The sequence below is a fragment of the Phragmites australis genome, chromosome 3, assembly GCF_958298935.1.
Source record: "Phragmites australis chromosome 3, lpPhrAust1.1, whole genome shotgun sequence".
NCBI classification, from domain to species: Eukaryota; Viridiplantae; Streptophyta; class Magnoliopsida; order Poales; family Poaceae; genus Phragmites; species Phragmites australis.
In genome coordinates, this window is record NC_084923.1 from 46,101,946 (window position 1) to 46,125,152 (window position 23,207).

Below are 23,207 nucleotides of genomic sequence, written 5' to 3' on the forward strand. Positions count from 1 at the left end.
GGTCTAGGTAGAATGTACTTACTCTTAATCAGAAGATATTTTCTACTATGGTGACACAGTGGTACGAGCGGTAAGGGCATGGTGCACAACCGGTTGCCTATTGCGGCTCCGTATTGCCAAGATGTCAAGATGGCCTTCACTTGCACTAGAGATGTCAGGATGGTCTCTACTTGTGTTGCATTAAATATGGGTCATTTTCTTACCGGAGAAAGACATTTAGTGAGCCCCATCTAATTGATCTTTCATTAAGATTAGATGGCCCCTCCCTCCGGGTTCCGAGGAGCCTGCCCAGGCTCCGAGAGACGCGGATCCAGGAGACTGGGGATCCGTGAGGCCATGGCTCCGGGAGATGGGGCTCCGGGAGGCTGTGGTTTTGGGGGTGTTGAGGGCTCTGGGAGGCTGTGATTTCAGGGGTGTCGAGGGCTCTGGGAGACTGTAGCTCCAGGAGTGCTGAGGGTCTGTAGAGACGGGGCTCCGGGAGGCTGGGCTCCGAGAGGCTGGGGCTCCAGGAGACGGGATTCAAGAGACTAGGTCTCCGAGAGACTTGGGCTCTAGGAGTCTATGGCTCTGTGAGATGGGGCTTTGTGAAATCGGAGCTCCAAGAGGTTATGACTTGGGGGGCGTTGAGGGCTCCGAGAGACTGGGGCTCCGGAAGTGTTGTGGCTCTGGGAGACGATGTCTACGGGAGACTGGGCCTCGGGAGACTGTGGCTTTGGGAGTGCTGAGGGTCTTTAGAGACAGGGCTTCGGAAGACGGGGCTCCGGGAGACTATGGCTTCGTGAGATGGGGCTTCGGGGGGCTGTGGCTGCAGGAGACTAGAGCTCAGAAAGGCTAGGCTCCTGGAGACTGTGGCGCCGAAAGTGCTGAGGATCTTTAGAGATGACCTCCACCCCCCTGAGGACGTATTCTTCTCCCGCCTTGGGGATAATAGTCGGAGGGGCTCACAGCCTCCGGAAACTGAGCTTTCTTCTGTGGATTTGAAACCCAAGAGTTCCGACGAAACTCTTGTTGACAACCTTTTCGCGATACCTACAGATTAAGATATTTCTCCCAACATGCAGCAAGCCAACGCTGTACATGATAGCGCAGACATGAGCCAGCACCAAAGCCGGCTGCTAAATAAACCGAGCACCGCATATGAATCTGTGCCACCGTGCAAGGCTACCGGCGATGCGAGCAAGATTGATGGCGCAAGACGCAAGTGGTAGCTGCTAGCTCCTGGGCCCTGGGCGTGGAGGACGTCAAGGCCGGGCAAGCAGAAGCAGGTGGCCGGGCAAGCAGAAGCAGGTGTCGGCGTTGGAGATAGTAGCGCCCACAAGGCCACCAGGATAACACAAACCGCTACTCCTGTATGGGCCTGGCCCAATAAAACTCTGGACAAGCCCAAAACAGCAGTGATTTGCTCAACACACAAAAAATTATCTTGGGAGGACGAGAGCTTTTTCCCCAAAACGACCCGGATCCTGTCGTCCCAAAAAATTTCACTCAAAACAGAGATATAGACACACAAAAAAGGCAGTGATTTGCAACCTTCCACCGTCACACCGGGCAGTAGCGTACGGACATAGCCACCATTATTAAGCGTAAGTTTATACAACTGCGACATGTAGATCATAATGAAAAGGGGAAAAAACAATCGGACAAACCAAAGCACAGCAGAGACGCGGGACTACATCAACATAGGTGAGGCGGTAAACAAAACATCATCGCAACGGGGAGCAGCCTTTCAGCTGAAAATTCCAAAACAGCACGATAGCAATGCAATAGTTGTCTGATCGTAGCGGTTCTACATGCTCAAGCAAGACCACAGAGGTGCCCACCAGCATTCACCGACTTGGTGCATTTCAAGCAAATAATTCATTACATGGTATGATTAAGATAGTACTAAGCCAAAAAACAGTTTCAAGGAAATGTTCTCGATCCATGCTCCCATCCTCGTGATCCTTTTGAGCTCTGGTTTTTCAGCGGTACTGCAAAACAAAAGCGGACATTGAGAGACTCAAAATCAAAAGCCACAAACTGTTTGCCAATAACAGAAGTGTCTAGCATCTTCGACAGAAAGAGACATTTATAGACTCAACGATGCATTAGAAACACCAACTGAATCTGTAAAAACAGCATGCTTCTTGGCTTATGCCAATGTGCACAGTACAAACATGAGAATTATAGGCCGAATCACAATAAAAACTTCAGATTAAATTGCTAATGGCATAGGTCCAACTTTCCAGGAAGTCCATTGTGACTCAGCGCAATAGTTTACCTATAACTAAAATGTCTAGCATCTTTGACAGAAACAGAAATAAGGGAACTCAAGGATGCATTAGAAACACGAACTGAATACGGGGAAAACAGCATGCTTCAGCGATTATGCCAACGTGCGCAGTACAAACATCAGGCAATGCAAATAAAAGATACATCCTGAGACAAGAAATAATGATATCATCAGGCAAGGCGCATAGTAATAGATTAATCGGGAGACATCGCCCCACATAACACTTGGTTTTTTACGACAGAACTATTAGTACGACACAGAGACTAGGAATTGATAAACAAGCAGCTAAATTCATGTTTCACAAGTGCATCAAGATCAAATGACAAGCACAGATAGGTGATGATAAATTGGAGTCGTAACATTGACGGCAGAAGCAAAAGAAACCCTAGAGGCAATCTTTGGCACTTGGAACATGATCCCTAACAAGTAACCAGGCAAAAAGTACGTCCAGATCCAGTAGGAGGCCCCTGACTCCAATCCCTCCCTTGTTGCCGAACAAAAACAAATTAAAAACTTAGAATTGTAAACAAGATAAGGTTAGTAATTCACAAATTAAGGAAGTATAAGCAGTGTAACTACCCGGCTCCAGTCAGTCATTTCTGCGTGAAGATGCCCCTCAGCTCTCTCTTGCGTGGAACGAGAGGATAGAGCTTCCCAAAGAAATTGAAAGGCAAGATGACAGGATGAGCATCGGTATGGTACTGGCGGAGGCGTCCGGACCACAGGACACACATCCTGCCCAAGTCGAGGTTGCAGATGTAATCCTCCGTGGGATCCTCCATTCTCTTGGGCTTGTTACGCAACAAGAGGCAGAGGGTACCATCCGCCATGAGGACGGGGAACCTGGGCTCCATCTCCGGCAACCCCTCCCTCTGGAAGCTCCACTGGCTCCAGAGCTCTTTGGCGCGGAACTCCTTGTCTTTCGTCCACAGCTGGGTTGCCAGGTCCAGAGTCCACACGGACACATTCACGCCGCCACGTCGTCTGGAGCGGTCGATGCAGACGAACCTGATGGAGCCCGCGACGCAGCCCATGGTCCGGTCCCTGGTCATCGAAAACAAAAGTTCCGGATCGAACTTGGGTGTCGTCCACCTCGGGTCAGGAGGGCACCCCGGGGGCAGGTCGATGAAGCCGAAGTCCACGACGGAGCCCCCGTCGGCGGTGGGCCAATCGCAGTACACGAGGCCCTGCAAGAGATCGACCCAGAAAGTCTTGCCTTCGAACGAGAACATCACGTCCGCGGCGAAGGGCTCATGGATCTCTTTCGGGAAGCGCCACTGCCCCCCGCTTCTGCCATGGGTGGATGCCGTCGCGACACGCCGGCTCCTCCGCGGTTGCAGCCGGTGTCCACACTCAGAGAACGTCATCGTAGCGCAGGTCCCATCTTCCCGGCGGCGGAGGCACCGACTTGCGAGCTCGAGCCAAGAGGACCAGTTCGTAACCGCCGCCGCGGGGCACGTGGAGGGGCGTCGGCGTGTAAGCGATCGGACACTCCTCCGGAAGGAAGGGGATCATGGAAAGCGACGCGGCGGTGGAGTCGTAGATCAGGTAGTACTGGCAATCGTCATGGTCCCTGAGGCGAAAGAGCAAGTCGAGGAAGATGAAGCGCTCGTCCGCTGCCGCGACGCAGGCATTGGCACGGAACATGCGGTCGTCGCCGAACTTGATGAGATGCCCTCGCCGAACTCCGCTTGGATTCCTCGAAGCGCGTCGTCGTTCGCTTGGATGTACAAGGCGGAGGTGAGACCCGGGGAGCTAACGAGGCGGGCGTAGAGAGTGAGGCCCTTCACCACCTTCTGGCCGTGCTCTCCGCAGCCGTAGGCCTTCTTGCTCTGGCACACGACGATCGCCCACTCCTGCTGAAGCCCCACGGGAGGCACTTCCAGATCCACGAGGTGCTCCAGCACGAGGTGGTGGCCATGCTGGCGCGCGAGGCTGATACGGTGGAGGATGGATCGGTGTGGTTTACCCTGATCTGAGTCTGGATGGTAGACGCACCGCCGGGAAAGGAGACGGACACGGCACGGAGCGGAGCGAAACCCTATTCGAATGACCGAGGGGAGTCGTTGCATGCGGGGTTAGATGTGGTGTCTCAACGAACACATGGTGACAAGAGTGCATGGACTCGGTGCACGGTGGACCGATTGGACGTGGAGGGATCGATTCAAGCGTCGTGGCATCAAGTTGAGGTGTAGACTCGAGGGTACCTGTTTTGCAGCTGAATTTGCATCTTTTAGGCACTGAACACAAATCGTGACGTCTGTTATCCCGTGAATGAACAATTTCCTCATCGTGTACCGTTATTTCGTTGGAAACAATTCTGCATGCTTACGGGTCCCAAAAAATGTACTGCCAATTTTCTCATATAAATTGTTAAAAAGCTCATAATCTTGTTTTCTCATATAAATTGTTAAAAAGCTCATAATAAAGTAGATTTATGAAATTGGTGAATCTTATTTCCCAATAGGGAAAACCCATGTCCATTTTCTGTTATTTACAAAAACCACACTAAAAGGTGGCTAGGTGGGCCGAGCGAAATGGGCCGGCACGAGGCACAGCCATTTCAGCTTGGTCTAGACACAGCACGGCACGGGGGCTAACAGATCAGACCGGCACGGTACGAAGGCTTGAGCTGTGCTTGGACCGGAGCCGCGACACGACGGGCTGGCACGGCACATGTCCGTTTAACTGTTTCTATATTTTAATATCTTATATAATTTATTTATATCTAATAACATATAGGATATATGGTGCAATGATAATATGTTTGACTCTTAAGCAAAAGGTTGTGTGTTCGATTCCGGGTGAAATCAAGTTTTTATGATTTTTTTAAATTTTTCGCGAGTTGACTGACTGATAGGCAAAAAAGATCATCAGATCTACCGTACCACGGCCCAGCAGAGAGCAGACCGTTGCAACTTGCCACATGTTCAAACATATAACATCCTAGATGCCTAAATTCAAGATTGAAAGCTTGAGTTTACATCTTGAAAGTATGAATCTTCAATTAACGTTTTAAGTTCAAACTCTAAGTGCAAGTCATTTTCGACGGAAATTAAGTGGAAAGTTAGAAGTTGAGAACTTCTTGATATATGAATTAAAGGTTTGAACTTCTTGTTGCGGATACGGACAAACAAGTAAAGTGGGGACACAGGAATTCGAAGTCGAATTCTGGACGGTGCAAACGATATGTATTATATTAGGCATCTTGCATATAAGAATCCAATGCCCTATCACAACCTTAGATACAAGGGAAAAATGTAAAAAAAAACCCTCAAAAATCACTTAGATTTTGATTTTCCCCCCAAAAATTGTTTTGTTGCAAATAACCCCTCAAAGGTTTGATTTTGTGGCAAAAACACCCCAAAAATTCAAAAACTTGTTAAAAAATCACAAATAATTCTAAGAAAACTAGAGACAATTCTAAGACCTTTTGTGAAATTGTTTTTCAAAAATAATATCCTTTGCATCATATTTTATGGAGAGGAAGTTTGAAAAAAAAGAAAAACGTGCAACTCATTTATTAATTCGAATTAAATGCATAGTTAATTATTTACTAATCCAAAAATCATGAAACCAATTTTTTAGTCTTCTTACATGATCCTTTATCTTCTAAAAATACATGAAATCTTGAAATAGTTATTGTAACGTGCAGGATTGAGTAAATATGTTACAGATAGATTAATTCATAACTAATCCATAACACCCCCAAAATTAGTGAAACCACTTTTATTAGTTTACTTAAACAATTATTTGTGTAGTAAAAATAATGATAGAAACGAAAAGTTAAAATAACATGAGTTATAAATGAGCTGCACATTTTTTTTTTCAAACTTCTTCTCCAGGAAATATGATGCAAATGATATTATTTTTGAAAAAAAAAATCACTGAAGGTCTTAGAATTGTCTCTATTTTTTTAAAAAAAAATGTGATTTTTTTTTATCTTTTTTGAATTTTTGAAGGATTTTTTTCAACAAAGTCAAACTTTTGAGAGTTATTTGCAACAAAATAACTTTTGGGAGGGAGAGTCAAAATCCAAGTGATTTTTTGAGGGGGTTGCATTTTTCCCTAGATACAACCTTAAGGTCCACACCTACATCCTCTCTGGATCTTTACTAGGGTATCCTCATACAATAGCATTGACCAGGGCATCCTATTCATCTGCCTAACTAACCCTAGTGGCTATCCACAGACTGGCTACGTTGTGAGACCCGCAGTTCGGGTCACACTATTGTCTACCCTGCTAAGTGGGACCTACGCGATGTTGGATCCCCTCCAAGAAGGAGTCTACGAGGAGTACTTCGCATGGCCTTCAGAGCATGCGACCCTTCAAATGGCCTCTTCTGCTAACTTGTTCCTACTAGGATGACAATCAGACCTGTGGGTTCGAGTTCTAAATTCATGTGGGTTTAGATTTCCCCCCGTGAGTGACCCGTGGGCACATAAGGTTACATGTTCTCTCATCTCCCAGTGGCCTACAGCCCAGCAGCCCAACATAGAAAACCTAGCCTATCCTTGTCCTACCTCGGCCCAGCGACAGTATGAGTTAGCGCTCCACCTTGCCCCGCCCCTCCGCCACGCCCGTGACCTTGAGGCACTCGGGTCCCTCAGTCGCGCCTGCGCTTTCCGTCGCCGCGTCAATATGCATAACACAATCTGTTCAGTGTCTGTTATAAGACTTGACGGGTACCGCGACCTCGAGGCGCTCGAGTCCCTCCGTCGCGCACACACCCTCCGCCGCCGCGTTAATCTGCATAACAAAATCTGTTCAGTGTTTGTTATAAGACTTGATGGGTACCCGTCGGGTTCGGGCGTGAGGCCACTTTTCAACCCGATTAACAATTCGAGTACGGGTAAGATTTTGATTTTCGGGTTTTGTGACGGACGAGTTTTGACTAAATCTGTATTCGATCTGACTCGCTGTCATCCCTATTCGCTAGCTTCTTGGCATGGTTCTTCGGAAGCCTGGGCTGGTCTTTCGATCCGGTCCTGCCTTCCGATACAAAACCTTGCTTTCCGGATCGAAGGTTCCACCTTTTGTTATGCTTCTAAACTATACCGTCATTGTAGGCTTGAGAGCTCCGGTGGCATCTCGGTGGATCTGTGGTGGTTGATGAGAGAGAGATAAAGAGAGAAGGGGAAATGCTACCAATTGTGCTGCGTATGTGCATACCGGAAAAAAAACCCAACAAATTCCAGTGACAAATGGGCTTGTAAGGAAAAGAGGCACCTGCGTACGCGCACGGTGCTGAAAAGGCAGCATGCGCCGTAGATTTCCAACCGCGGTGTGGAGTTTTGAACGTGGGGCGAGAAACAATGGATACACATACGACAATAATGCGTGTGTGCATGCGAGAATGCAAAACACATACAAGCTTGAAAAATTAGATTTTACCTTGTTTTTATTGATTGGAACAATTTTGTGTTTTACCTTGAACATTTTGAGGCTCGTCGAAGTAGCTTGCCGCAGTCTTCTACGATGCCGACGAGGAGGGCAGCGAGTGGGGTGCTGGCGCTGGAAGAAAGCCATCTTCACTACTATTGATGTGGGCCGAAGCAACAGGTAAATTGGGTTGTCTACGTGGGCCAAAGCAACTGGGCCGACTCGGCGATATATGATCTTGGGTAGGCGGGGGTGGGCGGCGGACGCGAACAATCCCCGCGGCACACCTCCATGCCCGAACATGGGCTTGCTATTGCATGATAACCTCTTGTCCCGTGACCGGAGTACGCACTCCATGGCCGGCAGCGGCAGGCACCTACCTCGGCGCCCGTGAGGCCAGAGCTGACGGAAACCAGGAAGGGGTCTCCTGTGGCGTGCATGGTAAGAGCACCCGGCGGCCGGTACTGTGTAACACGCACGGAACAGACGTACGCACCGCATGCTTTACTTCCACCGCCGGCACGGGCGGAAGAGGAAGCATTCACCCGGCCGTGCCACACCAGCGGCGAAGCAAATGCATCTGCATGCATCGACAAAGACGGGAGCATCCGTACACCAGTGCAGTGCGGCAGCAGTAAAATACTAGTATCAGGCAAAAAGACACCGGCCGCTAGATTCCATGACGTCATGATTTGGGCCTGATTAGACTAGCCCGGCGTGGTCAAAAGCTCGCTCGGCGGGGCATGATTGATCCAGTGGTTAAAACAACGGAACGGTGCTGACGGAGGGTGGTGTCAACCACCGTGGTGGCAACTTGCTATCGACGGATGATGGCGAGCATTCATCGCCGAGGTGGTCGGAACAAAAATTTAGACGCGAAACAAAAATATCCTGTTTGTTTATCGATGCCTTGAGCAATGGTCCGGCTTCCCTTTTATATCCGTCTCCTGAGAGCTGGGCCCATCTGTCAGTCGGTACAACCAAGTTCGTGACAATGCTCTATTGCCCTTTGGCGGTTCGGGCTCCCCGGGTATGTACCGCACACGCGACAACTTCGTGGCACGGATATTTTTGTTTCACGTCTAAATTTGTTATGTCTAATCTTATCTTATATTTACTAATTGCAGGCTCTTTTTTGCCTCCACATTAATCCTAGAAAAATTCTAGAAATTCTCATAAAAAAGCAAAACATCCAACCGTCGAATTGATTGATTGACTAATTGTAACCATAGATTAACAACCAGAAGAAACAAAAGATTAAAAAATAAATCATAGAGTCCAACTCTAAGACTACTTCTTTCCTTATCTTTCTTTTTTTTATAGATACCCTTTGTCCAACAAGATTACGTTAGCAAACTCCAACTTAGTTACGTTAGCAAACTCCAACTTAGTTACGTTAGCAATAAACACACTTTTTCAAATAAATTAAAATATGCCAATTAAATATGCGTGTAATCAAATATTACAAAATTAAAACAACAGAACGTAAATATATTACGGATTATCACATAAAAGTAATATCAAAGAATTTATAATGTATTTCAAAATAATAATATGAGATACGGTGACGACATTAAGAATAATAATAATTTCAAAAAATCAAGAAACAAATAAAAATCAATTTGCATAACACATAAAATGAAAATTATAAATTAGATCTATTCACAAATAATAAATATGATTCCAATATTATGAATAAAAATTACATTTATATTTTACATTCTAATATTTAAATATAAATAGCTGATGTATCTTAGCATACAATCATTATTAACACAAATATCTAAAATTCAGCTGTAAGCTAAATTTCTAGCCTGTGCAGTTGCACAGGTTGATGCGCTAGTATTAGTTAAACATAGTTAATAGATTTTTAGCTATAAGTATAGCAAAATATAAAAAAAATAAATGTATGATGTATATAACAGATCTAACAAAATATGATTTATCATAGTTATGATAATTAATTAAATAGTATCTAAAATCTATGAAATGAATAGATACGATAAATTTAGACATGAACCAAACATATTCGTACAGACCAATCACATGCAAGAATCTCGCAGCTCGGGCCACGGTTCGGTGTGCGCCCCCCCCCCCCCCCCCCCCTTCCCGTATTATGTTCTCTCTTTCTTAAAAGGGAACGCGGATATAACTTCCCTAAAAAAATGCAAATATGACTGCGAATCCGATTTGTAGCTGGGACTTTTAATTTCAAACACGCATGCAGTTCGAAATTCGTGAGTCCAGTTCAAAAGGCTGAGAAGAGGTGTTGGCTCCAAGCACATTCGAGTTTTGAGCTTCGCGGTGATCGCTTGCTTGTTGAAACCTTCAATATCTGGAACACGAACATAACTACGTGCCCAGTTTGTAGTTGGAAACTGAAGATTCTTCACGGGCATTTCGAAAATTTTCGAGTTCAAGTTCCGGAGGCGCGCGTTGGGGGCATCAACATCACCGATCTCAAGTGGGCCGCGACAGAGAACGTACAGTCCGGTCGCCTCACCAGAAAAATCATGTTCATGTTAGGTGCAACACGTTCCAAGTCACTAATGCTAGCTGTTCGTTTCACGATCAGGTATTATTTCTGATCCTTATCAGATCTCAAGTGTCGTTTTCCACGCATCTCGAAGAAAATCTAAAAGAGGTCAGTGACATTTGCATAAAAAGACACGAGGTACAAAGTACAAGCATTTGGCAGGGGCTTTTTATCACTATTAAATCGTTGTCTGAAATAGTCCACGAGCATAATTTCTTCGACTAATTACAGCATTAGGACCAAGAAATCAACGAAGCCGTACCGTTTTGCTGCAGCAGTGCTAGCGAGTCGTTGAATAAACGGGATCGACATGGTAACAACACGCAGGAGTAGATGTTTAGACCAAAGGCTTGGCCTGCTTTTTACACAAAGCAACATGGAGTAAGTTTAGTTTGGTTACCAGCTTACAAAAACCAGAACACCAATCAGGCAAACATGAGTATAAACATCTAAAATCGTCTTTACCAGATCCATCTAAAAAGCATAAACCCTCTAGACACTAGTCATCTATATGAATCTAACCGCTCAATAACTTCTATGCATCACAAAATCATCCAATCTCGGCAGGAAGTCTCGTAGGAATTTGATAGCGCTGGTGAGCCTCCATGTGAACATCCACTGACTTCTTGATCTTGTGGGCTATCATGTCTACCTCCATTCGCATCTTAGTTGTGCTAAGTAGTTTCTACCGCTGCAAGAAAGAGATCGTCGTGTAAACAACCACCTGAGGAGAAAAATAAATTTTATTATAAAAAAATATATTCGCTTCTAATTAGCCACACATAGCTTCCATTAAAACCATTATCAATTTTTTGTCTCTATTTGGGACAACAACCATCTCCACAAACTCTCTCAAAGAATTTGGTGCACACCAGTAAAAACATCTCTCATCACATATCAGGAAAATTTAGTAACAAGGCATTGAAACATGATATAATCAGCGAGAGGTTTAACGTCTGCGCACACGGATAGATCTGCAGGACCGATCTGAATGCAAGACGCGTCGACCATTTTCTGAGCGTTTCAGCAAGCATGCAGGCAGATTGTACGCATCCATGCATGAAACACGAACATTGTTTGCTCGATTACGTTACGGATGCTTTTCATTACCCGTGAATTAAGTTGGTACCCACGGCCCCACGCTAGCTAGTCTGGGGTTGAGCAAGGAACCCTCCCGATCAGGGCATGATAATTGTTGCTTATGGGAGAGATATTGGCATCAACTTATGTTTCGTTTGACCATTGAGTCCAAGGAACTATAGAATTTTAGACAGAAGGTCAGTTCCCAGTTTATAGCGAAGGCATAGGCTTGGGCTTGGGCTGGGGTTACCGGGCTACCAGCTACTTACTTTTTTGTACACTATGTGCTTGATGCTTTTAAAAAAAAAAAAAACAATACACCGTACAGATATATGTACCTACTCACACCACCAAATATACGTAAATATATAACGTTACTAAAGATTAGAGATGCAGAGCTTAAAGTTTGATAAAGTCATCATAAACACTTGTTGTCGACATGCACGTTATCTACCACTGAAAGAAAATTTCGTTTTAATAAGACACATAGCGAATTGATGGTTTGATCTCTGATGAGTAGAATATACAACCACATTCACTAACCACACAAGCCAATGCTTAAATACACTATGTGATTGATGCTTGTTCGGAATGCGAATTTTTGTCTGTTTGGTTTGGTGGTATTTTAACGATTTTCTACGAATTCCCAATAGGACTCGAATGTTTTGCACATTCGATTTTGAACTAGAGACTAACTTTGCTCGCTCGAGATTCATTTAGATTACAGTAATTTCGTACAGAGTTTTACGGTTATAAGCATATTTTAGTTCTCGTAAAATTACAAAAATAATAGCTTAGCAACAAAACGGTAGATAAGTTCACATGGTACATAGTCCCAGTTGTAGGCAGTAGCATCCAATTTTAGTTTAGCCCACGTTCAACAGCTTTCCTTCGCGGACGAGATTCTCGTCATGAATAGATTCTTATTCCTTTTAACGCTTCAACGATTTTCCTTTACAGTTTTCTTCACGACGGGATTCTTAGAGTTATTCCTTTCAAAACAGAATTCTCTCTCTTATTCTTTCACGATTTCACTCGAAGAGAAATTGTTAAAAATTAAAGAAAATAAAGGGAATAAAAACAGGGAAAAAAATTAGGAAGAGAAGAAATGAAAGAAATATGATTGGATGGTCTTAACTCTTCCGACGTGCGAGACCTGGCAGAGGACGTTGGACGTGGCTGGGCGCTGCAGTGCAGGTGCGGCGTCGTGTACCGGAGGGCCAACGGGCCGTTGGTGTGTGGGCCCACCTTTCTCCCCTTCCGTTCCGTGTCGTCTTCTCCCCCGCGGCCGCGACAGCTGCCGCCAATTAATTATTCGCCCCCGTTAAAACACCACCTCCACCTCCTCCCTCCTCTTCAGTCTTTCCCACCTCACCACTCCTCCCTCCCATTTCATCCTCGCCGCTTATCCAATCCCTCTCCTGAATCTTCGTACCCAGTCTCCCCGTCGTGCCACCCACGAAATCGCACCCGTACTGCCGTTTTCTCCCCTCTCTGGGGGCGATTTGGGTCGGGGAGTGCGGAGCTGGGAGCGTTTCCGACCTTCCTGGCCGTTCTTGGCGCTCCGGCAAGGGAGGACGGTTCCGCGAGATCGCGTTTTTTTGCATACAAGGTCGGGCGCCGGAAGCGTTTCGACTCGGCTGTCGTAGTTTCTCGGGGTGTTTGGTTTTCTTTCGGCCGCGGCTCTCGGGTTGGTGGCCGGGCCAGTGCAGTAACTCCTTTTGGCGGTAGCCTTTTCGGAGCTGCCGCTGCCGCTGCTGCTGGTGGGGATGCGCCTTGCCTTTTCGCCGCCTCCGTTTGGCGTGATTTCGAAGCGTTGGAGCCATTGTTTTGGTTTCTGGTAGATAAAATCGCATCTTTTTTGGGGGGGTTGGGGGGGGGGGTGGGTGGCTGGGACGAAGGTTCCGGACAATGCCGAGCATCCGAGCTCCGGCTTCCAAACAGACGGCCACACTACAGGTACATCTTCCATTCCTCCTTCCTTGGGGTCATGAACCGGGCTGGTTCCTTGCGATTTGTAGTTTTGCTATAATAATTGTCACTTACGCTGTGTGTAATTGTAATTATGTGTTCTTGCATTGCAATTGCAGGTGGCTGTCAAGTGCAGGCCATTGACTGACAGCGAGCAGCGGCGCTCGCGGCATATCATACAGGTCATTGATGATAAGGTATAGGTTCTGGTCTGGCGATGCACGAGTAGTTTTGCCATGGATGGTAGCAATGCGATGGTTCAAAGTTTTTTTTTTTTCTCAGACTGTAGTTGTGTTGGACCCTGATCTGTCCAAGGACTACCTGGACCTCATCCAAAACCGAACCAAGGAGCGAAGATATACCTTCGATCATGTGTACGCACCTGGATGCTCCAATTCGGTATGTAGGAGTATAGTTTGTGCTGCTCTTACTTGTAATTGCTTAGCCTGTTATTGACATTGGGCTCGGATTCTGATTATAGTAAGTTTTCAGAATCTGCATTTCAGCTTGGATTCTTCTCAAACTGCCCTCATTTCTTGCTTGCCAGGAAATGATGCTCTAAAAGTCCAAACGACCAACTACTTATTTTGATTATGAATTACTGGAATTAGGTGTCTCTCGTGCTTTGGACAGTTGAAGCAATACTATTGGTATCTGCAAAGGGCAAATGAACAGCTCTTGTTCAGCCTATAGTCAACCCTTGATGTAGACTTACTGTTGGGTCTCTACCTAATTCAGACGTCTCGTCCAGGGAAAAGGACAACAGTTTTAGGGTACATGGACAGTAGTTTTGTTGTATTGAACATTAAAACTCTAGAACTTCATCAAAGGCCTAGACTGGAACTTTGTGTTAAACTATGATCCCAACAAATCAGTTGCCTAAGATTATGTTCATCTTCTAACTCTACAAAGCATGCAAATTATTTTAGTTGTTATGGCATTTACCTTGGGAGCTTTCAGAATCTAGGTTGGGTTACCGGACCTAAATGGAAATTGCAAGATGAGGACAGAATAGTACAAGCAACAGGAATAAAATAGTTTGTTTATATATAATATAAGATTTAGGCTAATCCTCTTCTGGGTGTGTACATGCTTGTGGTTGCCAGCTAATTAGTACGAACAAATCACATGGTCTTGTACTTCCACACTATCACATTTCCATATTGTAATTTGACAAGCATATTCTTAATTGTCCAGGATGTGTATAAGAATATATCCTCTACAATTGCTGGAGTAGTCCAAGGCCTTAATGCGACAGTCTTTGCTTATGGTTCTACTGGAAGGTATATGCGTTCACTGGATTGTTTTACTTGTCTTTTTAACATCGTCTAACATGCTGCCTCGCTGTTCTGTGTAACTTGTATGTTACTATCATTAATAAGCATGGTGCATATTGTATGTTACTATCATTAATAAACATGGTGCATATTCAAATTCAAAATCTTAAGTTATGATGCAGTGTTATATGGAAGTTTGTTCTGATATAAGCACATTAGACATGCTTGATTTTCTTGTTTGTAATACTTGTGATAATGTGATACGTGACTTGCACTGTATCTGTTAAATTTTGTCACGATTATGCGAAATAATCATGGCTAAACATTTATCAAGCTTAGAATGCATTTATTTTACATTCTTTATGTTTGTTTAAATGCTATAACTTAACCCTGTTCTATCTAAAAATAAAATTAGCTCATCACATATATTTTCTCAGTTGACTTGACCTTTGGTTTATGATGTTTTTTTTTATCATAACATTGTATGAACTATGTCTGCTTTCATCAGTGCGACATTAGTATGTGTCGTATAGTAGTTCCTTATATCCTGTTGTGACACTTTGTTATTAATCTAGAAGCTAATGTTCATGATTATGTTTCATTTAATATACTAATCTTTTTCATGATTCTACAGTGGCAAAACTTACACAATGGTTGGAACCCATAGTGATCCTGGTCTTATGGTTCTTAGTTTTCGTACAATTTTTGAGCTGATAAAAAAGGACAGCAGTCCAGATACATTTGAAGTCTCGTGTTCTTATCTGGAAGTGTACAATGAGGTAGTTTGTGCTATCTTATGCTATCATAGTACTAGACATTTGCAATAACCTTTCTGAAACAATAGCATCAGTGGTACATTTTCTGAATTCCAGGTTATCTACGATTTGCTTGAGAAATCCTCAGGACACCTGGAGCTTCGAGAGGATCCTGAGCATGGCATAATAGTTGCTGGATTGAGAAGCATTAAGGTTTCCAACTCTTTCTTCTCTATTTATTTCTCTGTTAATGAGAAAATAAATGTCATCCGCTTGTGGAAGTGTTGATTCTTGCCTTGTATTTCTACTTTTCGTTGCTACTATTTCCTAACACCTAATGTTTATCTGCATCCTTTTTCATGTTTGGGACATTGTCACAGCATTCAAGCGGCTGAGCGAGAGGGCCTCAATTAATTAAAAAACAGCTAGATATGCATGTTGTGCTTTCAATATGAATCAATAATAATTTGTTAGGAAAAAACTACACCTTTTCCCATTCTTAAGAAAGTATTGTCATGCCATGTCAGTTTCATTCAGTTCTTTTAAAAGGAAAAACCTATTTGATTACCTTGCGTGTATTGAGTACCTGTGCTCTTGGTTTTATATGAAGTGCTGTTTTCCTTCAGTTTAGTTATTGTTCATTTACCTATATGCCATGCCGTACTGTAATATTGGATCTACCACTTCCTGATTTTTTTTCAACATAAACATGATTAGGTGTTCAACCTTCTTTTTTTGCTAGGTTCACTCTGCAGATAGGATTCTTGAACTCTTGAACATAGGCAACAGTAGGCGCAAGACAGAGAGCACAGAAGCGAATGCAACTTCTTCACGGTAATTAAATAATCTACAAGAATTTTTCTGCCTTATTTTTTGAATGCCCATGCTTTCATTACTTATATGTGTTTTGAAGGAGAGGTATTGATATCTTGCTTGGCAGAACTTTGCTATTTCCTCCTGTTTAAGAAATCTGTCATTAAAGAGTGAATATTTTTAACCTTCTAGGTTGCTGAGATTGTTAGGATATGAAGATAGGCACAATCATATGTACCGCTGAACATTTTCCCTTCTATTAAGGCACCTCAGCTTTGAGGGCTACAAATTGCCACAATAATCTGTGAGAGTAGAAAATCCTATAAATTATCACATTAATCGAGAGAAAAAGGAAGATCGACGCCTCTAGCTGTGGTGGTGCCAGCCAGACTAAAACAAATTAGATCAATTCAGATAGATATACAGTTCTATAACAAGTACAGCTAATGTTTAAACTTTAAGTATTGAACATAAACATATGTATGATTATATCTAGCAATACTGTGGGGAACTCCCCCACAGTTTTGCGTAAAAAAAAAGATTATAACTAGCAATGCAGCTGTGCATGCGATTCTTCTAGTTCTGCTGACATCATAATCACTTCTTCTTTTTCTTTGTCAAGGTCACATGCTGTACTCGAGATTACTGTAAAGCGAAAGCAGAAAGGACAATATGGTAGCCAAGTTCTTCGTGGAAAGCTTGCCTTGGTTGATCTTGCGGGCAGGTAATAGCAATTCTGTTTGTATTGCTGTTCTGATTCCATTCTTTCAGGAAAAAGCAAGTTGTAAAGTTTTATTCTATGAGCAGTGAGAGGGCCTCCGAAACAAACAATTTTGGGCAAAAGCTTAGAGATGGAGCCAACATTAATCGGTCACTCCTAGCATTAGCAAACTGCATCAATGCCCTAGGCAAGCAAAATAAGAAAGGTCTTGCATATGTTCCCTATCGCAACAGGTATTTCAAGTGCAAATTCTACTCTATGGAACCTATTTTGTTTGTGGTAGCTATCTGATAACGGCTATTTGCAGCAAATTAACTCGAATTTTAAAGGATGGGCTGTCTGGTAATTCTCGAACTGTCATGGTTGCTACAATATCACCAGCTGATGATCAGTATCATCACACAACCAATACGCTCAAGTATGCGGACCGTGCTAAGGAGATAAAAACACATGTCCATGTAAGGGGTCATTTCATTTGGTTGAGTTATAAGTGTATAAGAACTAAGAAGCAAATTAAGAGGTCAAACGCCAGATTTTATGCTTATTGCTTCATCAAATTATTGTACAAATCCAATAAAAGCAAATTACCTGTTCTGATTATAAATACATAAGTGGACACTTTTTTCTTATGCTATTCTTTGTTCTTTGTAGAAAAATATTGGAACACTTGACACTCATGTTGAAGATTACCAGAGGATGATCGACAACCTCCAGGTTTGCCATAATGAGAAACAAATGATCTCCTACCTCAATGTTCATCATAGTAAAATGTGTCGCATTGTGATTTTGTAGGTTGAGGTTTCTCAGTTGAAGAAAGAATTAGCTGAAAAGGAACATCAATTAAGTGTAAAACCTATTGAAAAAACTGCAGATAGCGAGCTATCTTGGTTAAATGCGTTGAGCCAGGAAACTGGTGAGAATGTTCAGGAACGCATAAATCTTCAGAAGGCACTCTTTGAACTCGAAGAAACGAATAAGCGCAACCGAATGGAGCTCCAGCATCTTGATGATGCAATTGCAAGGCATCAGGTTGGTAATTTACCTGATCAGTTTGAAATCTGTTCCTATTCTTTAGAGCACACACAAAAAAAACATCATATGCTGGGCTATTCAGGAGAACTTCTTTGGTGCTGAGCTTTTTCTTTCCCCTCTTTATCTCTCGGGGACAAAAACTGTGCAGTTTATAGAACATCCGAAGCTACTGCCAGCTTTAGCCCTTCCAAACAGACTGCCAAGGCTGCTGATTGAAACCTGCATCATCCAATAATGAAATAATAGCTGATACCTTTTGGATACCATGATAGACTATAATTTCAGATATCACTATATGTCATATGTAAGAAATTTCTTGCTACAGAACACTGAGGCTTTGTATTCAGGTGAAAGAAATGGACTCTACAGTTCTGCAAGCGTTAACATCAAGGAGACAAGTTATTCTTGACAACATCCGTGATAATGATGAAGCTGGTGCTGGATATAGAAAGGTGTTATCTTCTTCTGTTTCCTTCCGTTTAGTTGCCTTAAAACAAATTTATATGGAGATTTTTTTTCTTTCTCTTTAGGACATTGAAATGAACGAGAGTCGCAGGCGTCAGCTCCAGGATATGATCGAGGAAGCTACCAGTAACAATGGCAATAGAACCTACCTGCACATTCTCAGCCAGTACAGACTCCTTGTAAGTAACCCACAACTTTTAAGTATATTTCTGCATAGAATATGATATCTCACAAGCTATCGATGTATAATGCACTCTTTAGGGAATGACTAATGCGGAGCTTCAAATTGAGATGGCTATGCGGGATCAAGTGATACATAATCAGAGGGAAGCTCTAAGGAGCCTGTGGAACATACTTTATGGAACAGGGCTAAATCAGAAACAGATTCTTAAATTGGCTGCTAAGCAAGGCTTAACCGTTGAAGGCTGTCCTTTGCCTAGCTCAAGCCCAGATGTTACCACCCCACCTTCCTTTCCACCACATAGAAGATTGCCACCGTTCATGTCATTTCCTAGTCCGCAGTCAGAGCCTTATCCTCCATCTGCTTGCTTTTTCCAACATGGTTTCAGCACACTGTCTTTTCTCAAAAATCAACATGAGACACCTACCATATGTAGGCAGGAGCACCTCAGTTCTTACTACATGATGTCTGGCTGCTCGCCTTATTCTGGTGATGGAAAACAGTGGTCAAGTGGAAGGTCAATGCCATTCTTTTCTACCCCAGAAAAAACTAGGGAGATGAGTGATTTTTACTCGGGGACAGAAAATGCACATTGCCAACACAGCAAGGAGCGTTCTGGCAATCAAGATTTCAGTCTGCATAGGAAGGTAAACTGTTTCCCTTCTACAAGCTGCTAACAAGTGTAATATCACCCCCGCAAGCATATTCCATCTATCAAGAATCCAAAGCAAAAAAAAAGGATGCAGTGCCAGAATAATTTTGCTTAGCGTCACTTTTCAGATTGCACAATTTCCTCAGTTTGCATTCAATGTAAACTGACTTTCCTCCAGTGTGAAATGGTCCGCAGAATTGCATCTGCTAATTTATGGTTCTGCCAAGTAAAACATGGAAATATTCCAGCTATTGTAGAAGCAAACACAACAAGTTTCGAATTTGGAGAATCAAATGTTAGATGAAGTTGTAGTGTAGTAGTAGTTAGTCCCAATTTTGCACTAATGCTCATCAATGCAAAATAACTTCTATCGGTTTTACCATATAAATTGCATTATGGTAGTACGCTTACAAATTTGTAGAAATCCCTGGGACAGTGCCAAACTGCAAACCGTTCTATGCAATTTGCTGATGGACAGTCAAGATTTGGATGACAGGCTAAAATTACTAATGCATCGTGTAGAGTAAGTGATCATTTCGCATAATATGATGCATGCAAACATAAATCGTAAAGTTACTTTGGAAATATGGAACTTGAGTTTACATGAACTGACTAAGATTTACTTGCTCTGCAGGATCCCTGGTCCATAGAAAGGAAATGAAGGACCTCAAGATCCTCCTTGTGCAGAAACAGTCACACAGCTGTCATGGCAATAATATGGCCTGATGTTCCTAACCTCAATCGCTGCGTGCATCTTCCGCCAAGCGCCGAACACCAATTTTACCGGAGTTCCTGAGATCTGATCAGATGATAGTAGGTTCAGCCAAGTTTGTTGCCTTCCCATGGGCCAAGAGGCCAAGGTCATTCTGATGCTTCTAGATCCTGCTTGACATGGCTCACTGCACCCTGTACAGTAGCTGCTAGTTCTCATGTCTTCCTCCTTTTCTTTGTATAGTGCTCGCATGGGGTGAATCTGATTTTTGGACCAAGAATTCTGTAAATTTGCCGTGATTCTCGCCCTTCTCAGTAGAAACAAAAAATGAAAAGCTTTCAAGATTGGTCTTCAAACACTGAGAATATCAGTAGTGTTATACATGCTGGTCACTTGTGTGATGACAAGTTGAGGCCCATTTGCTGGTGATTCAGGTGATTCACCTCAACTCACCTTATCGCTGATCGATGAACAGGATAGCGTTGGATGATTGATGAACAGAAGCATGTGCTGCGTGTGGTAGGATCTCCAGATCATTCAATAACCCCCTGAGAGCCTCACCTGCCCTGGAGACCACATTCATTCACGCTGGGCATCGAATGGTCCCGTGGTCAGGCCACGCCCTCTCCCATTCATGTTTTCTTTTGTGTTTTTCGGCTGAATGCAACGCTGGAACGGCAGCAGCTGACGCCGCACGGCAGGCACGCACATCGCATCGCATTACATTGAGACACTTCGTGTTGCTAGCCCATGCACATACACGTACTGACCTGAAATGTAAAATGTGGCAGCAGTAGAGGGGTTCAGGAACAGAAGCAGCGTGCAAGTCGTGACCTACTGACCGGCGACTGCAGACGTGAATGCCAATGGCCCAATCCTAGCTGCGTACGTTCCTGCCGGTGTCTACAGGATGGCACTGGCAGCTTGTTGGGTGCTGGCTACAGAAGCTCGCAGCGTTTTACCTCTGCTACTCCAACATCATAGCAACTTGGATTTAGGATTTATGCTCGCGAGAGCAGAGTTTGTCCGACATCAGTGAACGCAGGCCATGACAAGACTGTTTGGATTTATGCTTGTGACAGCAGAGTTTGCCTTGCTAAAATTTGGCAGTTTTGATCAAAATTGTCCTCTGTTTGGTTTAACGCCGCTAGGATTTTAGCTGTGCCTGTCTTGTCTAAGTCGTCGTCCTAATGAGCGGTTTGAGAGAGTAATCGATAAGATCGTTGTGAGTGTGATGCATGCAGCCAAGCGGTGATTCGATCGAGAGGCGCAGGTGACGACGTTTTGGGACCCCAACCAACCAGACCGCCGCCACTTTCGCAAGAGCAAGCGAGCCTTCTTAATTTGGAGGCATGCCTATGTCCTAGTGCGTCAAAGTTCAATGCGTCGCTAGTTTGACGAGATTAGTCCATCCCGGGCTAGAAATATTAAAAAAAAAATGCATGGCTAATAGAACTTGGTAAAATGCCTATGATTTAATTAGAATTTAGAGGTGATTGATGCGTGTATATTGACTATATTTTCTTCCTATATTCCTCTACGGAATCAAAGTATTGAGCAAAGTTATTTTCTTATTTCCCCCCTCATGTTCACGATATTCATCAATATGTGTGTGATAATCTATGGTATAATATTCTTTTATCTTAGTTTATCTCCGGACTTCACGACATAATTGAGATACCTAAATTAATGTTTAGGTAAAAACCATAAGGAACATTGCAATCCAGCTGCACTTTAGGTAAATTTTGTTTACAATGATAAATGTGGATAATTTAGAAGCAGCTATTTAGGTTTTTTTTTAGTTTTTTTCCATAATGGCATATGTGAGTAATTTAGAAGTTCATATTTGAGTACTTTGAGTTAATTTTTTCATAATGGCATAGGTGGGTAATTTAAAAGCATGTATTTAGGGTGTTTTGGATTAATTTTTTTCGCAATAACAAAGGTGAGTAGAAACACTAGCAACTGCACATATGTTTTACACATATATAATCAATCTAGGATATAGCAATTCAAAGAAGTAAAAAAATAGCATATAAAAAGTGATCTGTATACACGAGATTCACAATATGATCATGTAATTTTGAATGAAGGAGAATGTCGAGTAACTGGACAAGAGGATAGAGAGGACCGTATAATATAGAGTTGACCGTACATATCAACGCTGCGAGAAGGATCAAGATGGTGACTGTTTTGTGAGGGGATGAAAACAATTCGTGGTAGACAACGGTGGAGGCGATGTGCAAGCGGCAGCACACCCTCTCTAGAAAGTCGGCAATGTAGGTGTGTGCGGGAGGCTGCACACCCTGAAACCTGACAGTGAATATATAAAAGGCAAATATGGATGTATATGTATGTAAGATAAATAAAAGGAGATAGAATGTATTTTTAGAATATATAGAAAATAAATATTAGACGTCTAGGTATGAAAGATAAATAATGAGAGATTAAATATATTTTTGGAAGGAAAAATAGGATCCAACTGTGTACGGTGATCGTTTGATCAACTCGGCTGGATGGTAGAGAATGATCGGATCTGTTACAACTCGTGCATTTCATATGAGTATAAATGTTAGAACTAATAACTATTATTGTTAATGATGATTAGAGTACACCAAGTCGATAGTCAGATGTTTTGCTTTTTTTAAGAATTTCTTCTTTTTCCCTAGTGAGTCTCATCTTAGAATTAAAGGGGCTCTAAAAGAGCCTCCAATTAATAATAGTAAGATTCAAGACATGTTTAAAACATATAAATTTCATAAGGAATAGATAAATCTCCAAAGAATTGAGGAATAAAATACCGCATTCAAACGGGTTTACAAGGTTTCCAAGCTTGATGACCTGTGGGAACTACAAACCTTTTAGTTTAGTTTCTCCTTCCCGTTCAAGTTCATGGAAGCACAGGGGGAAAAAAATGGACGAAACAAACGGCTTGCTTCAAGAACATGTATGGTCGGTCCCGTCGCTGTACGGGGGGACGAAATGCACCCAACTCGGAGCGCGCAAGTGGTGCCAACTCTCGCACCAACGCAAAGTAAATTTTAGGCCTAGGTACCAATGCTTGCTAGACGTTGATACTAGAAGCAAACACTACGCTATCGCTGGTTGTTTACGTCCCTCTAGGCCTGATAATCAACACCCTAACCTAGGCCGCAATTGATCATTTCGTTGAAAACGTTGCCCAAGCACCACCTAGCATAGCTCAGCCAATTCCCAATTTCCCATCTCTGTGTAAAATAGTCGATCGTCACACGAGTCACTTGTAAGCCAAGGTTTACTGCTATCGAAATCACAAATTAGATTCTCACATATCTTTCATTTACACGGATGTGAATAAACCTTAGCTTTCGTGTGTGA

General features: G+C 43.2%; 2 protein-coding genes across 3 annotated transcripts; one reads left to right on the forward strand and one right to left on the reverse strand.

Moving 5' to 3' along the window:
* Positions 1 to 1,720: 1,720 nt before the first annotated feature.
* LOC133911265 (uncharacterized) lies at positions 1,721 to 4,175 on the reverse strand. Its single transcript, XM_062353464.1, has one exon. It carries the CDS (start codon positions 3,637 to 3,639, stop codon positions 2,866 to 2,868), a length of 774 nt encoding a protein of 257 aa, XP_062209448.1. The 5' UTR covers positions 3,640 to 4,175; the 3' UTR covers positions 1,721 to 2,865.
* An 8,410-nt stretch (positions 4,176 to 12,585) lies between these two features.
* Positions 12,586 to 20,192, forward strand: LOC133913421 (kinesin-like protein KIN-8B). 2 transcript variants are annotated; one of them, XM_062356569.1, is made up of 16 exons: positions 12,586 to 13,230; positions 13,362 to 13,439; positions 13,525 to 13,641; positions 14,440 to 14,525; positions 15,154 to 15,298; positions 15,392 to 15,487; positions 16,017 to 16,108; positions 16,710 to 16,811; positions 16,895 to 17,041; positions 17,116 to 17,266; positions 17,460 to 17,522; positions 17,601 to 17,837; positions 18,188 to 18,292; positions 18,371 to 18,484; positions 18,567 to 19,133; positions 19,773 to 20,192. In XM_062356569.1, exons 1-16 carry the CDS (start codon positions 13,183 to 13,185, stop codon positions 19,797 to 19,799), a joined length of 2,175 nt encoding a protein of 724 aa, XP_062212553.1. In that variant the 5' UTR covers positions 12,586 to 13,182; the 3' UTR covers positions 19,800 to 20,192. The 2 variants fall into 2 exon arrangements, with proteins under 2 accessions (XP_062212553.1, XP_062212554.1); XM_062356570.1 differs by lacking the exons at positions 12,586 to 13,230; positions 13,362 to 13,439 and having other exon boundaries at positions 13,541 to 13,616.
* Positions 20,193 to 23,207: the final 3,015 nt, after the last annotated feature.

Coding starts and splice junctions, on each gene's coding strand:
- LOC133911265 (XM_062353464.1), bottom strand. CDS start 3,639: ATGACGTTCTCTGAGTGTGGACACCGGCTGCAACCGCGGAGGAGCCGG.
- LOC133913421 (XM_062356569.1), top strand. CDS start 13,183: ATGCCGAGCATCCGAGCTCCGGCTTCCAAACAGACGGCCACACTACAG. Junction 13,231..13,361: donor AACAGACGGCCACACTACAG/GTACATCTTCCA, acceptor TTGCAATTGCAG/GTGGCTGTCAAGTGCAGGCC. Junction 15,488..16,016: donor CTGGATTGAGAAGCATTAAG/GTTTCCAACTCT, acceptor TTTTTTTGCTAG/GTTCACTCTGCAGATAGGAT.